The following is a 16,877-nucleotide window of genomic DNA, read 5'->3' on the forward strand; positions in this document are numbered from 1 at the left end:
TCTCCATCACGCCGTCTTCCACCATTGGTGTAGAGGGACTGGTATCAGATGCCCTGCCCCTTGCTGGCAAGAATATTCCACCCTGGCTACTCGTCCGAGGGTGTCCACATCCCTTCCTCCCCTGGATCACACCCGCACCCACATGTCCCAGAGCCCTCGGCAGTGGGCAGCCTGTTCACTTCTGCCCAAATGAGCACTGGCATGAGCCTAGAGGATGGTGAAAGCGAGTTTCTGGATCTGGGGTGTTTTGGCAGTGGTGGTGGCAGCAGGCACGGGTAGGCACCCACTGCGAGATTTGGTTCAGGTAGCGGAGTTCTGGCAGTGGGCCAGCGATCATGGCTTTCAGGGACACCTTGTGCCCCAGCTCATGGCCCCACAGACTCCCACAGGTACTCACATCTGGGTCATCTTCTCACACTTGCTCCTCTCATCCTTCTGGCAGTGTGGTGGCCAGTCCCCCGCACTAAACCCGCTTGGTTTGCTGCACTGAGGCGGTCTCTGTTCTCCTGACTCTACACGGACTGCTGTCGTTCTTGGTCAGAGCCTCGGCCTCCGAGGAACGGTCCCTTGAACACGGGAACACAGGCTGGCTTGTATGACCAGATTGGGCTGGGGCACAGCCATGACCTCACTGCCCCTGGGGGGAAGGAGACCCCAGAAGGTGAAAACTGCCATTTGACATCTCTGCTAGTTTCAGGGAGGGGTGGAGATGCCTCCTGAAGGCAGGGCCTGGAGACCTGCTGGCTGCTGTCCCCAGTCACTGTGATGGGTAGGACTGCGACAAATGCTCCAGTGTGGGCTGGATGCTGGGGCTGCCGCGGGGTCAGCAGAGACAAAGCTGTAGACTCAGCTCCAGGCGCAGGCACAAGACTGCAGAGTGTCCTCAGCAGCTGGGAACAGTCCGGCAGCTGCGGGATGAGACAAGGGACCAAGGAGCCTGGAGCTTGATCTGCGGGGGTGGGGTGGGGGGTTGGACAATGAGCCTCCACACCCTTGCCAGACTCCAATGGGGAGCTTAGGCCACTGGTTTGGAAGGAGCAGCACCCTGAGAATAGCTAAGGGGACATTTGTGTGGACTTGAGCAAATCTGAGAAGCCAGCCCCGAGGAAGGAACAATGTGAGGAAGGAACGATGTGAGCGAATGAGTGGTTGCCCGCTCCCTCCTAAGCCCCACCATGCCCCAGGTGCACATGCGCAGTCATCCTCTCGTGCCCAGCGGGCCCCCCTGCTCAGCTGTGTATCTTGTAGCTCAGGACAGAACCCACCTAACCTTCCAAATGAGCAGAGAAATTGCCAGAAGAGTTATGTGTGTATTTTTCTCGGAGACCATCTGTCACATAGAGTAGATAGGACCTAGGACTCTCCAGCCCAGCATCATCTTATAGAGAGGGCAGGGACTGGGTGTGGATCCTGGTGCTCTTGCTGTCCAGCTCTGTGGGCTGCAGCCTAGTGACTTCCCCATTGTGGGCCTCAGTTTCCTCATCTGTAAAACAGGCCGAAGAACTGGGATCTCATGGCACGGCCATGACAATCAAGCTAGACAAGATTCTGAAGGGCCTTCCTCTTCTTCAGGGCAGCCCTGTAATCCCGAGTGGGAACTAGGAGAACTCCCAATCAGGGATCCCTCCCTCCCTGGGCCATAGGGTGGGGGGCAGGGAGTGGGACAGACACGATGTGGCCACGTGGCCCTCGAGCGCAGCGCCTGGCTTCCCCCATGGGAGCCTGCCTCCCTCCCTGGAACTAGAAACCCCAGGGGAAGGCTCTCCAGTGGGGAGAGGGGCATGTCTAAGAGCAGTAGCTGAGGAGACGTGACAGGACATCACAGCCTCTTCCTGGCAAACCCCGTCCGGCTGCTCGGCCGGCCCCGTGCTGAGTGCATGGCTGTGGCCTCAAGAGGCGGGAGCTGTGACGTGGGAAAGGATGGCAAAGTCCCCAGATCCTGACGCCACTGAGTTCTTGCTGAGAGACCTCAGCTAGGCCCCTGTTGCCTCTCAGAGCCTCGCCTTCCCCACCAGAAAGTGGGGGCTTTGCTGCCCATTTAAATAAAAGGCTGAACACCAGGGACTGGTACAGAAGAACGGAGCACGCCTGCCAAGCCTGCCTTCTCCCCTCCTTCTCACACCCATGGCTCCTTAACCTGAACTTCTTTCCTTGTCAGTAAAAGGGGGGGCCAATGATCCGACTGGAGCAGGATGGTGGGGGGAGAACAGTCGCCCCCCGCCCCGCCCAGGCCCAAGAGCCCACTGCACAGCTTCTAGAAGCAGTCCTGGAGCCCGTGCACTAGGTCACATCTTTTATTGAAATGTATGCCATGCAATCTGTTCAAGAGTTTGAAAAATAACAGAGGGAGCAGGTGTGGAGACCAGCCTCGGCCCAGACACCACCTGGAACAGGTCCTGAGTAGAAAAGGCACATGACTTACCACCTGGCTTGACTGGGCAAGAGAAAGAAAGCCCCCAAGCAAGACATGGCAGGAGCGCGCAGGGCCCGTGGGGCAATCTGCTTGCAGGGGGGCCGGGTGGCATCCCCACTCGTCCCCCTGCCCCTGCGGGTGGAAGTGGCCTACGTGACCTGCCTGCCGAGGAAGGGCTCCTGGAGTACCCGGGATGGGTGCGGGCGAGGTGGGAGCGCCACGGAGTAGCACCAGGGGGCGGACAGGGCGGGGGGTGGGGAGGGAGGCGGTACAGGCTGGTGGAGGTGGGCTGGGGGCCCTAGGGTCTGTGTCTGCTGCAGACCAGGGTCCCAGCCTTGGAGAGCAGGCTCTGCTGAACACTGGGGCCAGGCAGGCCGCTGCGGTGGGGGCAGCGGGACTTAAGGCAGCCAGAGGTGAGGAGGCTCCAGGTGGCTTTTGCAGGAGCTGGGGACAAGCTGTTCCCGGACCCAGGGCTGAGCCAGGTCCCCCTAAACCCTGCATGTCTCCTGGTTCAAGTACTGTTTTGTGTGCATGCTGGCCAGGTGTGGCATGTCACCTGTGGTTAAGAACACAGGTGCCGGCTGGGACCCATGGAGGACTGGGACAGGGCTGCTTTCTTGATGCCAGCTGGCTGTCTGCTCTGGTTGGCCCTGCTTGCCCTAGGGGCCTCCCTGGGGTCCCGTGTGCTACTGCTGTGGGGCACCCTCCTGGGGCCTGACCAGCAGCGCCCTGGGGCCAAGTGCCCTCCCGGAGCTGGTTTGTGTCACCCTATAGGCCACGGAAGGAAAAAGCACCGGTTTTCTCGGCTACTGGGCAGTTTTCATGACTGAGTCTATGTTTGGCCTTGGGAAGGCTTGTGTGGATGGGGAGAGGGAGGGGAAGGGGCCCCATAAGCCCCCTGCCCCAGGAGTCAGGGGGAGGCCCGGGGCCACTCTTGGGCCTACAACCCACTCTTTCCTCGAGCTGCTCCAGGGATGGGACACCCCCAGCCTTTTGGAGGGGACTCAGCGACTGAGTCCCGGAGTTCTTCCTGGCTGCTGGCAACCAGCACAGCAGAGGCCCAGGGGCATTTGTGGCTCCTCACCGTAGCCCTGTGCAAACAGAACTGAGGAGCATGGTGGGCCAGGTGAGGCGTGCCTTCAGCCCTTGGGGATGGGAGTTCTTAGAGGCCAGAGTGGGGCTGGGAGCGAGCACACAGGAGGCCGTGAGGGTGCTGAGGATATTGCCTCTCCAGGGCTCAGGGACCCCTCGCGGGTGGGCTGCAGGCACAGCCTGATCCAGCTGTTCCTGTCACTGGGTGGGAAGGGCTCTGTGCAATGTCTGCCAGGGGCCGCGGAGCTGCAGCGGTCACGGGGCGCTCGGTGCCGAGACTGGGAGGGAAGAGGTAAATGCAGTGAGAAAGGGGGGGTCCCTGTGGCAACCAGCTCCCCCGCAGCACACACACTTCCCCAAGCCCGCCCCCAGCCAGAGGCCTGGAGGGGACACGGTACCCCTGGGGATATGCTGTGAACCAATGTCTCAGCCCCTAAGGGACTCGGACTCCAGGGTCGCCCTCCAGCCCCACAGAGAGGCAGGCATGGATTGGAAGGAGGGCACAGGAGGTCAGGACCCTGAGCTCTCCCCAGGTCACAAAGCCCACGGAAGGAGGGGTGTTGGTGTGTACCCCCCAGGCCGTGGCCAGGACTGCTGTCTGGGAGGGGCCCTGGGATCCCAGTCAGGCAACAGGACATGTCGGGCCAGAAGCTAGCCACGAGAGAGAAAGGCGCTCCGATTTCCGATGTCCACAGAGGAAATCCCACCACATCACTGTTTCTTCCCCTTGGCAGTGAGGACGGTCTTGTGAGGACAGTGTGCCTCCCTCCCACCTGAGCTCCCAAGGGACCTCTGTGAGAAAGCGCACCCGCGGGGGACCAAGAGGCTGGTAAAAGAGGGGGGTCCCGGGGCTTGGTGCTCTGGTCGTGCCTGGGGCTGGCTCCAGGCAGACGGGGCAAAAAGGGATGGCGGCCACAGGGCATGGGGACCTTGACCTCCTGCACAGCTAACAGACGAGGGGGCAAGGAATTAAGGGAACAGGTACCGAGGAGAGAACACCCAGTGCTCCCTCCACCAGCCCCTGCACTGATGCATAGACCTGCACAGTGTCCCGTGCATGTGCATATGTGCGCGCACATGTGCTCGTGTGTGCACGGTCGGGCCACGGGGGTGAGCAGTCCACGCATTCCAGGCTTTGCCCCTGAAGGAGGGTTGCCCCTCACCTGGGCCCAACCCCCAGTGCCGGGGTGCAGGAGCTGGGGGAAGGGAAGGGGCTGGTGGCAGCCCCTGGGAAGTTGGCACGCGAGGTTTCTTATTGCTCCTGTCCACTCAGGCAATCCCCTCCTCGCCGCACAAAGGACACAGCCCTAGGTGGTGGCAGAGGGGGCCCCAAATCAGCCCCCCTGCCGATCACAGAGCAGGGAACAGCAGGTGGGACCCAGACCGGCCACAGGGACAGCCCTGGCCACCCTCTGGTCCTGGCTGCTGGCCCCCGCCGGCCTGCCCACGAAAGGTGGGGGTGGCCCCGTGAGGAGCCAGCCAGTGTGTGCGGAGTGGGGTCCTCCGGGACCTCGGCTACCCGGCTTCCCCTTCACCGCGGTAGCTGGACCACTGCCCGTCATTGGCCGGCAGCCTCTGGGGGCCACCGAGGAGCGTCCTTACAAAAATAACTCTGAGTCCATCCCCGGTGGGGAGCAGTTTTCCTGAGAGCACACAGAGGGCCGGGGTGAAGGCCGCGAGGAGAGGTCCGGCATGGAGGGTCCTGCCCCGCGGGGCCAGGGCTACGGCTGGAGGCGCTCCAGGTACTGTGGCAGGGGGTTCTCCTTGACGTACTTCTGAATGTACCAGCACGTGAGATGCGCCTTCAGGTCCTCCTCCACTACAAAGTCCAGAGCAGCCTGGCGGCCAGGGCAGAGAGAGCAGTGGTCAGTGCCTGCAGCCCGCGGCCCAGCCCCCACACTCTCCCTGGTGCTCCCCTCTAAGGGCGGGAGCTGGCGCCTGCGGGCCGAGGGACGTGCTACCGCCACCCTCCTTTTGCAGTGGGGGAAACCAAGGCACAAAGCTGGGATACACTGCCCGTGGCCACACGACACCGAAGTGGACCAGGGGCCCGGGGAGGGCAGTCTGCACACAGGCAGCCCAGTGAACCCAGCAGCAGTGTGGGCTCTGTACGTCTTGAAAGACATCAAGCAGACACTAAACCAAAGAAGCCCCGGCCCTACGCCACATCTGGTCTGCCCTGCACCCCACCTGAGAGGCCTGGCAGCCAGCGCTTCCGCCCCGTCCGATCTCAGGGCCTCTGTGCTCACAAGGCCTACAACTCTGTTGCCCTCACTCTCCCATGGCCACTCCTTCGATGCCTTGTCCTGGAACCTTACCCTCTGGCTGGGTAAGATTCCCTGCACCTAGCAGAGGTCACACTTGGGTATGATAGGGCTTGCACAGCTGCTCAGGGGCGGGGGGCCATGATGAGGATACCGCCACGTGGCCTTCATCATGCCTGTGGCTGTTCTCACCATGGACAGCGAGGGCAAGCTTGGGGTCCCCCTGCCCAGTGCCTTGCAGGACGTCCTGCACATAGTTGGCGTTTAATAAGTGCTTGCTGAAACAAAGTGGAGGACAGCCTGGGTGGGGTTGGCTGGTCTGATGAGAGGGGAGCAGCATTTACTGAGCACCTACCGGGGACCCTGTGCTTACATGCCGGCCAGTTTGAACCTCCAGCTCCACACGCCCGAGCAGGCCTTGTTGCGTCTCACCGTCCACACCCCATCTTAGGGCTCACAACCTGAGACCCTCGAAAGATAAGATTCCAGGCTATTCTTCCATTTCAAGAAGAAGAAACGGAAGGCCCCAGGAGGCAGCAGAGGCCACACAGTGATTGCTTTTCATGCCCTCGGCAGGCAGGACTCAGGGGAGACATGGACAGGGGTGTCTGGTAGATCCCACAGCTGGCCAAGGCTCCCCAGAATCAGGGAGGGGTGCACCCAGCTTCAAGGCCCGCCTCCCCTCTCCCCAGGTCAGTAACTCTCAGAGTTTCCTGAGTTAAAATCCCCAGAGAGCAGCACAGAGGCTGGGTCCTGTTTCAAGGAAGAGGACAGCTATGTCTGCCATACCCTGGGAGCCTGGGGGCACAGCTACAGGAGGGCAGAGGGGAGAGGAGGGACGAGGCCCGAGTTGGGGGTGGACATGGCTAGAGCAGGCAGAGGGAAGAACGGGGGCCTGGAGCAGTCCCCAGTGCCATGCACGGAAGGCCATTCTCTGTCACCTTCCCCGCATTAAGCCCACACCTGCTTTCCAGCCAGCCTGGGTTTTGGGGATGGAGGGCTCAGGGGCGAGAAACAGGGTGCAAGCCACTGTACTCGGACATTCCTTTATGAGGTCGTTCTATTGGGGTTTAATGAGCACCTATTACTCATGTGCCAAGCCCTGGTCAGTGAGCTCCTGACATCCAGCAGGTGTCTGCAGCCCTGGAGGCTTAGCCCTATGGAACCCAAGGCCTGGGCCCACACTGGCTGCCTCCTGCTTCAGAGGAGCAGGGGTGGGGAGGGCAGAGTGTGCCGCCAGCAGCTGCCCATTCGCAGACCCAGGTCAGCCCCCAGGGCCATGGTTTCGCCGCATGTGGGGGCAGCCCCCTCCCCCCAGCCTACCTTAGCCAGGTGCTTGGCGATGCCACGCCCGCGGTAGGCGTCGGGGACCTCAGTGTGCTGCAGGTCCACGATCCGCTTGCCCACATACTCGTAGAGCAGGACGGCCCGGTCATGACATCCTGCAGAGGGACCGTGGCAAACAGGTGAGGCCCAGCACATGCTCGGGGCGTAAGGCAGGCAAATAGAGGGACCGGTGTTTGGGGCCAGGCTGCCAGTGTTGGACCTAGAATGACCTCTCTGTGCCTCAGTTTCCTCATCCATAAAGTGGGGGATATAATAACGCATCCCCCATTGTGTTTGGAACACTGAGGTCATCTCTGCACAATGTTAAGATTAGTGTCTAGAGCATGTTGGCCTTTGCTGTTGTAATTACCATCAGCACACATCATCCCCCCACCCGCTGTCCTATCTGTCCATCTGTCCCTTCACCCCTGTATCCAACCATTCCTTTCAACAGATGTTTACGGAGCCTCGGGCACTGTTTCTGATACTGGGACTCAGAGGCAAACAAGCCAGACAAAGAGCCTTGCCCTCATGGAACTGACTAGAAGGGGAGATAGAGGACAAACAAGAAAAGCAAGTTAATGTGCAGCATGGCAGGGGGTGGGGCAGGGGTGGAGGGAGTGCTAGCTAGAAACAGGAAGGAGCAGAGGGAGTCAGCCATGGGATGTCTGGGGGAACCCTGTTTTGTCAGGGGGAACAGTCAGTGCAAAGGCCCTGAGGCAGGAGTGGGTCAGATGTGTTTGAGGGACAGGGAGGAGGCTGGGGTGGCTGGAGCAGTGTGGGCGAAGGGGAAGGCGGGGGTGAGGAGGGCAGGGAGGTGACAGGAGAGGTGCTGTAGAGATGGTAAGTCATTGTGACCAGGGAGCCAGAAGAGGGCCCTGGGCAGAGGAGGAACAGAAGGTGACTCAGGATTTCATGGGAATCCCTCTGGCCGCCCTGAGGGCAGACCCAGGGCAGGCACAGGAAGACCAAGGAGACGGCTGATACACTAGCCCAGGTGAGTGATGACGGGAACCCAGTCGCAGGCAGAGGCACTGGGGTTCAGGCAGGCATCAGACTCGGATGGTGCTGTGACGGTGTAGCTGGCAGGATCTGCCGGGGACCTGGATGGGGCAAGTGAGAAAGAGCTCAGGACAACTCCCTGGCTTACCGCTGCAGGCCACTGTAAATGTATGAAGGAAAAAGTAAAATGGGTTGGGGGCGACACAGGGCCATTTAGCCAGAGGCAGTCCAGGGAGACCCCTCCAAGAAAACCTCAGAGTTGGGGGGTGCCCGAGGGAGGGGCAGGCTGAGGACAGGGTTAGTGGAAAGGCCCTGAGGTTGGAAAACACAATTCACTGGCTCTAAAAGAAAACATGGCAATGCCAAGTGTCTTTAATTTTTAAAAGCAAATAGTCTTTCACGTGTTTTGACTTTAAAGCTTCCTAGAGTTTGCTCCTCAGTGCTGCCTGGGCTCCCAGCCTACAGCGAGCATGGAAAGCTGACAGGCCAAGAGAGATTAATGACCAGACCAGGGTCTTACAGCAAATCAGACACGGCAACAAGCTCCCATCCCATGTGGGAGGCTTTCTGTCTCTCCCCAAAGCTCCAGGAGCAGGCTACAATTCATCTTCCCATTTCCAGATGGGAAACTGAGCTCCAGAGATCCAAGGGCGACCACGAGTCCAGGTGAAGCCGGTACCCAGGCCTCCTGACCCTCAGCCTGGTTCTCTTTCTGCCCCACCTCAACAAGCCTCCTCTCCCCTGCCTCCAGGCCTTTGCCTCCACGCTTCCTTCTGCCTGGAACTCCCTTTCCCCTTCTTGGCCCCAGTCCTGCCTCCTCCCCACACCTCTGGATCCCCAGTGTCTCCTCCTGATGTCCCCACTGTGGCTCTGCATTGGCCTCCGCTGCTGCTACCTGCCCAGCTGTGTCGCTTGGGACTTGGCTCCTGCATCTGTACGAGGGCACGAATTCAGCTCACCCAGCACAGGAGAACAGAGATCAGGAAGCTATTTTGGGCCTGAGCTGGTCACCAGTCCCGGAAGGAGCTGCTGCCTGACTGGCATGGCCATTTAAGGACCCCCGAACCCAAGGAGGGCCTACTGGGTGGCAGTCAGGGTTCAGAGTGCTGTGCCTGCAGCCCGTGAAGAAAACGGCCTTCCCTTTCTTAATGGAGGAAGCCGGATAAACAATACCCTCCTAATAACAGAACCTTGAAGGTGTTAAGCTGGAATAGAGCAGAGAAGGCAAATCCCATCTTAAATAGAGTCTACAAGGAGGCCTCTTTTGAGCAAAGACCTGGAGGAGGCAAATGAGCCGATCTAAAAGGAGATGTGGGGGATGACCTGTCCAGGTGCCAAGGACAGCATGTGCAAAGGCCCTGAGGTGGAATGTTTGAGGATCAGTGAATGGGTGGGGCTGAAACCAAATGAGGGCAGGACAGCAGTAGGAAGCCACGCTGGGATCCTGGCTTTCCCGGGCTGGCCTTCGGGGAGATGACAGGCAGCTCACCTGTGGGGCCCTGCCACGCTGTCCTGTGCTCGGCTCTCTGAACATGCTATTTCCACAACACAATCTTACAAAGTGGGTAAGAGTCTTACAGCCCTGTTTACTGATGGGGAAACTGAGGCCCTAAGAGGCAGTTGTACAGCCTGGCAACATGTGCGGCTGAGCTCACTTAGAGTTTTCTGGCTGAAAGAAATACAAAAAGGCATCTGGGGTCACCAGAATGGACGTGGGCTACGTGTGAGGGGAAAAGCTCTCTAGTGAACCCTGCCGGTGGCCAGGTCACAGCACTCTACATGGGGAGGAACCAGACCCTTAGTGGACTATCTTGGTGCCCCGGGCCTATGGCCCCACACCAATTCCGGCCTTAGAAGGGTAGCAAAGGTCACCTTGCCCCAATCACCCACACCTGACATGGCCCAATCCACTCCCACCCAAGTGCAAGGGGCCCGAGCCAGCACAGCTGGGAGGCACCGAGGGCAGAGCCTGGGGGTTTACCCAGGCAAGTCCATCCCCACATGGAGCAAGGCCCCTCCCCGCACCATGCATCCTCTCCCAACCTCCCTGCTCAGGAACACTGCTCTAGGCGGGCATCATGGGGCACTGTGGGGTGGGGACAAGGGGTCATGTAGGGGCCTCGTATCCAGGACTGGGATCTGAAAGCCATGAGATTGGTGCTTTGCTTTCAGTCCTGCTGCCTTTGGGGATGCCGAAGAAGGTCAGAAGTACCTACTAACTCTCTGGGGCCTCAGTCTTCCCATCTGCAACATGGGGGCAGGGAGGATGCGGAAAGCACCAGGACCCTAAGACCCCCAGATGACCCTCCTCCCTGCAGCATGTGGGACAGTCAGCCCTGGCTTAGATGCCTCCTGGCTGTGTGCCCTGCTTTCCCCACCTATGACATGGTAAGGCACAAGCTAGTGTTTTAGAATGTGGGTGTAGGCAACAGGCCTGGGCTCCAGCATCTCACACTCCACGTCAGTAAAAGCCATCCACACTTCCTTCTCCATCTACCCAGGACTGGGACATTTCTCCCCAGCCCTGCTCACGACGTCTGGACTAGTGCAGTAGTTACCTCCCTGCTCTGTCTTGCTCCACACAGTCTGCTCCCCTGGGAGCAGTCAGAAGGACCCTGGGATATCCCCGTCCAGCCTCTGCTCAGGACCTTCCCAGGCACCCACCTCAGTGGGAGTCAAAGCCAAGTCCTCACTACGGCTTTTGTGGCCCCCATACCACCGGCCCCCCGTGACCTCTTAACCTTATCTGCTGCGATTGTCCGACCCCCTCTTCTCCATTACTCCACTCTCTGTTGCTCTGGATACACACCAGGCAATGGAAGGCCTTTGGTCCCACTGCTTCTTCCTCGTGGCATGCGCTTCCCGCTGGAGCTCTCCCCTCCTTGCCTCTTTTAGGTCTTTACTTAACTGGCACCTTAGGTCTTTACTTAACTCCCACCCTCCCCAACACCTAATTCTAAATAGCAGCACTTTCCCGGCATGCCCTTCTGCTGCCCTGCTTTATTCTCACCAGGCCCTGGCTTTCTAGGACACTTTACACTTTATATAGTGTCTGTCACTCCTCTGGACCGTCAGTCTGAGTATTCAGCACCAAGGGCAATGCTTGGCACGTAGTAGGTGCTTAGTAAGGACGGGTGGCATGAACCCCAGTTCTTGCACCTCAAAGGTACAAGACCCTGAGCAACTGGGTCACTTTCCTGTGTCTCGGTACCCTCATCTGTAGAACAGGAAGAGCAGTTTCCCCTCACCCAACCCCACCCACATGCCCACAGCCCGCCTGGAATACAAGGACTTCAACGCAGCTGCTCCAACCCTGCCCTCACCCACAACCAGAACTTGCTGGAAGCTTATCAGCACAGCCCTTGCCAGGGGGATGCCCCGAGGCCCGCCCTGGGAGTATTGGGGCTGCTTTGGCTCTTAGCCGAAGCATTTACCTCTCTCCATGGGTACAATGAGCCTGTCTTTAGGGCCTGCCCTGTGGTTTGGGAGACACTATGACACACTGTTCCCCTCTCCAGCTGAGGCAGGATGGGGCCCAGACACCGATGAGCTCCCCCAACTCCCCAAATACACATCCAGACCCCACCTTCCAGGCTGGAGAGAAGTTGGTGGCCTCCCACTCCTCCCTGGGCTTGGGTGGGGGATCCCCAGTCCATTTTATAGGTAGCCATTTGGGCAAGGGAAGGAGACAAGTTTAGAAACATGGCGAGACAAGTCCAGACTTGGCCACAGCCAATTCTAGAGGGGGCCTGTCCTTTGGCTATACTGATTTGCCAAAAAAAAAAAAAAGGAAAACCCCAAACATTCCCATTTTCTTCTGTCTCTGTGAATGTATGGAGGAGCCTCTTGAGCCGCGAAGGGAACCAGAGGCCTCTCTGGAGCCTCAGAAAGTAAGATGGGAAAAACCACAAGGACCCTCCACACAAGAATGGCCAGCCCTGAGTGTCAAGGTCAGTAGGGCCACGGTGAGCATCACGGTGGTGGAAGGACTTGCGTTCACATGGAAGAACGCTGTGTAGGATCTGTCGGGCCCAGGTTTGAGCTCTGGCACTTTGTGATACAGGGCAAGTCACTCCTTCCCTCTGGTTCAAATCTCAGTTTGCTCATCTGTAATGGGGGGTGAAAATGCCCTCATCACAGGGATGTTTTAACAGGGAGGTGGTGGGGCCTGAGAAACATCCGTGCCCCAACCTCAGCCCCTCCTGACTACGTCCAAGGGCAGACTGGACAAGCCCAGTTCCAGGGGTCAGACCAGGTGGGATCCTGCCCCACCTCTGCCCTAACTCACTGCCTGACCTCCCGCAAGCCTTTCCCTTTTGTGAGGCTCTGCCTTCCCTTCTCGGAAATGGGCACGATGGCCTCTAAGGGGCCCGTCTGCCACTGGGGGCCCAGCTGGGAGAGAAGAAAAAGTTATTAATGTGGAGGGGGACGCACAGGGAGTTCTTGATCCTGGACTTTATAATTCTGTTTTTTTATCCCCTGGACCTCTTAGGGGGAGGGGGCATGCGTTAGTAAGTGCTGGAAACTTTCTTTACAGGAAATGAAGACTTGACTCTGCTTTCTGGTTTTAAAAAACAACCACCGGTCCATGCTGAGTAGCACTTGCTGTGCACCACTAGCACTCTTCTAAGCCTTCTCTACTCTCAGGACAGCATTTCATCCCTACAACCGGGACAGGTGTGCACTACTCTCCCATTGCCGAGATGGAGAAACTGGGGCACACAGAGATGAGGCAACTTGTCCAATGGGGCTGATGGGGACACCTTCCCCTCCACAGTGCCCACCCACTGAGGCAGACACCCCTCTCTCCCTCTACCCCGGGTCTGCCCAGAAGATTCCCCCAACCAGCTCGGTGCAGAAAAGCCAAAGTTCCCAGAGACGGCAAGAAGCCATTTAGTACCCGGGGAAAGGGAGGAGGTCACCATTGACCTACTCTCCAGGATCTCCAAGAACAGCCCTCAGGGGGTGTCCAACACCGGAAAACTGCCCCGCTTGCGCAGGTGCGGGTACCCTGTGGCTTGAAGCCGGGAGCTGGAGGCCAGAGGACCCGAGCTGGCCCCACCTTCTACCTCCACCTTCCCCAGGGGTCCCCTGCCCGTCGGCTAGGGGTGCTCCCCGTGGGCGCGCCTCTCCCCGGCAGCCCGCTCCTCCCAGCCCCGCCAGTCGGCCGCGCCCTCTCCTAGCCCGCGAGTGCAGCCAGGGGCCTGCTCCCGGAGCACCCGGCAGAAGTGCAGAGGAACCGCGGCCGCCGGAGGCCACCCCGCGGCGCGCGCTCGCGACGCCCCTCCCGGGCTGCGGACCGGGGGCGCGCGCCCCAGCTAGGGGGCGGCCTCGGCGGGCCCCGCTCGCTTGCAGACAAAAGGCGGGGGCGGGCCGGACGCCGCGTTACCGTTGAGCCGGACGGTGAACTGGCGGCGCCGGCGGTCGTGCTCCACGCGGATGGGGCAGCCCTGCTCCAGCGCGCCCAGCGGCACGGCGGCCGCCGAGTGCGCCATCTGCGCGCCGGGCAGCGCCGGGCAGCGGCCGCTGGGACCCGCGGCCCCCGCCGGCTCGGCGAGAGCAGGGCGCGCAGAGAGGTGCGCGGGCCCGCGGCGGCGGCGGTGGCGGCGGCGGCGGGGACGGGGGCGCAGGGCGCCCGGCAGCTGACTGCAGGGAGACCGCAGGCGGCGGCACAGAAACTGACACTCGGCGGCGGCCTCGGCGGCGGCAGCAACAAAAAAAAGGAGGGGGGCCAGGAAATCAGCTGTGAGGTCACGTGCGGCGCGCAGCCAGTGGGCGCGCGACCTTTTTGTTTTGATACATTCCATTCGACTCTTAAAGGGGCCGTGCGCCTCCCTGGCCGCATTCCACTCGTTGCTCCAAACAAAACAACGCGAGCCGCTTCCGCGCCTGGGACAGTTTTCCCTCTTGTGTTTGACTCACAGGCAACTTTGGGCCCCCCCGACACGGAGCCCTTCTCAAAAAGATGTAACGACCTATAGGGAATTCTAATCTTCCCCTCAAAGCCCCCATTTATTAAGCACTTGCTGTGTGCACAGCATGTGCAAAGCAAAGCCCTGGTAAACTACCGGGAGTGCTCAGTAACTCAGTGAAAATTCTTATCACGAGCTTGAGAAATAGGTATGCTTGACTCCATTATACAGATGAGGAATAGGGGCCCAAGGCACACTGCGGTGATTCGTAAGCAGCGATGGGAGGATTGGTGTCGAGGATCCCACCCGTATGCAGGTGTGAGTGGTGAAGAGGAAAAATCCTGAGAAGCCTTGTTTGGGAGAGGGGTGATATGCCAGCTCACCCCCAAAGAGGCGGAAGTGTAGGAAGAAGCTTTGGAGATCCCTGGATCCATCCCACAGATGGCGAAACTGAGTCCCAGAAAACAGGCAGGGACTTAGTCTAGGACTCCCAGGACTGGGGTGGGGGGTTGGAGTTGGTGGTGCTGCCTGACTTCTTTTTCTTTCGAAAGGGGACTTCCCCTCCCCCCAACCTCATCTGGTTAACACCTGAAGCAGCGCTCCCTGCCACCCATTTCTGCTTATGAAACACATGACTACAGGTCACCATTTACTAGTTTGTTTCTTAAGATGTTAAGTTTGAAGTTCATTCCCACTTTGACCACCACTCAAGTCACAGTAGAGAACACTGTGGTGGTTTCCTCACTCCCTTCCAGTCAGTGCCCCACCCTTTGAGAGAACCACTGTCTTTGACTAATTTGATTTTCCTAGAAGTTCTCATAAACAGAATCATAGAGTATGCACTTGTTAGTGTTCAGTTTCTTTTGTTCAACATTTTTATCTGTAAGATTCATCCATCTTATATCTTTTTCATTGCTGAATGGCATTGCATTGTGTGCACATACCATAATTATTTTATTATTTTTATTTATTTAATTTGTTTAAGTAGGCTCCACACCTAACATGGGGCTTGAACTCAAGACCCTGAGATCAAGAGTCACATGCTCTAGGGACTGAGTCAGCCACCTCAACTAACTTGGGGTCTTTTAATGAATGATTTGAAGGAGGTAAGAAAGTGAGTCAGGGCATGTTATAGGGAAAAGCAGTCCAGGCAGACAACTGTAGCCAGTGCAAAGGCCCTGTGGTGCGTTTAAAGAACACAGAGGCCAGTGGGACTGGCACATAATAAGCCAGCGAGAATGGTGAGCTGAAGGGCCTGGGGGTTAGATTGAGGGTTATCGCTGGCCACAGTAGGGCTTTTGGCTTTTACTCTGAGCCAGGAGGGAGTTACCAAGAAGATTTTGAGCAGATCAGGGATGCAATCTTAGTTTTTTTTTTTTCTTTTTAATACTGGAAAATTTCAAACATATAGTATGTGTAAATACATTAAATAGTAAAATGAAGTCAACATCATGGCTGAGGTTTTCATTTTTTTTTAAATTTTAAAACATTTCAGTTCATGTTTACATACAGTAGAAATGACCTCTTTCAGCGTATAGCTTTGACAAATGAATACCTTCTTGTAGCTAGCACCACAACCAAGTTATGAAAGTTTTATCATCCCTCCAAGTCCCCTGAGCCCCTTTTAAGCTCTCCCCCACCCCACCTCTGATTTGTTTTCTGCCCCTATTGTTGACATGCTGCCTTTTCCAGCATGTCATAGAAATGGAGTCATGCAGCATGTAGCTATCTGTGTCTGCCTCCTTCATCCAGCACTGTGTCGTCGCAACGCGCCCGTCAGCAGTCTGCTCCTTTCCATGGTTCCATAGCATTCCATGGAACTATGTAATGGCCTTGGCTGTAGGCTCCCTCTGCCTCCTTAGCTGGGTGGGGGGTGGGACCATGGAAAGGAAAGCCCAGAAGCAAGAGACCCGTGCGCTGCTCCAGAGAAGTAGGGACATTAGTGGCCAGTGCCCATTCTTCTGGGCTCTGTGGCTGCCACAGAAATGCGATGTGGAAGATAGCTCATGGGCATGGCCCCCACACTGCCACCACCTGAGATAGGAGAGGGGAACTGAAGCTTCATGACGAGGATGCTCCCAGGGGAGGAAAGTGACAGATTTAGAATCTGAGTCAGTCTGTCTCCAGAGCTGTGTTCCTCGCCCCTCAAGCTCTGTACCCCCGGGCCTCAGTTTCCTTATCTGTGAAATGGAGTTAAGGAGTACACATGACCTCACCAAGCACCCCAAGTTCCTGCTGCTGGAGGCTGAGACCCAAGCAGGCCTGGCTCATCCATCCTGACTCTGCTGTGAGACCCCAAGTCACAGGCCTTCTCCAGGCCTCGTCTTCCCTCCCAAACCTTCCCTGGCTTGCTGCCCAGGATCTCAGCTCTGCCAGGCCGATGTGGGATGAATGTGGGCAGGATGGCTGCCCTGCTCACCAGCCCAACATTCTTCCAAGGGAGCCCCCACACCCTCACCTCATCTGGACCCCGGCCACCCCCACGCCCATGGACAGAGGCTTCACTTTTCCTTTTAATGCCTTTACTGTTCTTCTTTCCCGATTAGATGCACAAGGGATGCTCATTAAAAAGTTTCAGAATAAACAAAATATCAACAGGACAAAAACTCTGCAGAGACCCACTCCAAGGTCCAGCAATGTTCTCAGGTTGGCTGTGCATCCCATCCTTCTAGATGTCCGGCCCTCACTCATTCCTTCACTCGTTCATTCGGTGTTTGTTAAGCTGCCGCTGTGTGTTCTGGTCCTGAGAACACAGCTGAGAATGAGGCAGACGGAACTCCTGCTCGCCTGGAGCTTTGTACACAGACTGTTTTTTCTAGTACAAATGTAATCAAATCATATTCACTGTTTCGTAGTGGGGTTTTTTTT

At 57.9% G+C, this 16,877-nt stretch overlaps 1 protein-coding gene across 2 annotated transcripts; it reads right to left on the reverse strand.

Moving 5' to 3' along the window:
* Positions 1–4,208: 4,208 nt before the first annotated feature.
* NATD1 (N-acetyltransferase domain containing 1) lies at positions 4,209–13,683 on the reverse strand. Of its 2 annotated transcripts, XM_032841280.1 has the most exons (3): positions 13,487–13,683; positions 7,093–7,211; positions 4,209–5,343 (listed from the first exon to the last, which is right to left on the reverse strand). In XM_032841280.1, exons 1-3 carry the CDS (start codon positions 13,590–13,592, stop codon positions 5,227–5,229), a joined length of 342 nt encoding a protein of 113 aa, XP_032697171.1. In that variant the 5' UTR covers positions 13,593–13,683; the 3' UTR covers positions 4,209–5,226. The 2 variants fall into 2 exon arrangements, with proteins under 2 accessions (XP_032697171.1, XP_032697170.1); XM_032841279.1 differs by lacking the exon at positions 13,487–13,683 and having other exon boundaries at positions 7,093–7,656.
* Between the last annotated feature and the right edge of the window lie 3,194 nt (positions 13,684–16,877).

This window comes from Lontra canadensis, unplaced genomic scaffold (assembly GCF_010015895.1).
Source record: "Lontra canadensis isolate GAN:19392208 unplaced genomic scaffold, GSC_riverotter_1.0 scaffold122, whole genome shotgun sequence".
Lineage (NCBI taxonomy): Eukaryota > Metazoa > Chordata > Mammalia > Carnivora > Mustelidae > Lontra > Lontra canadensis.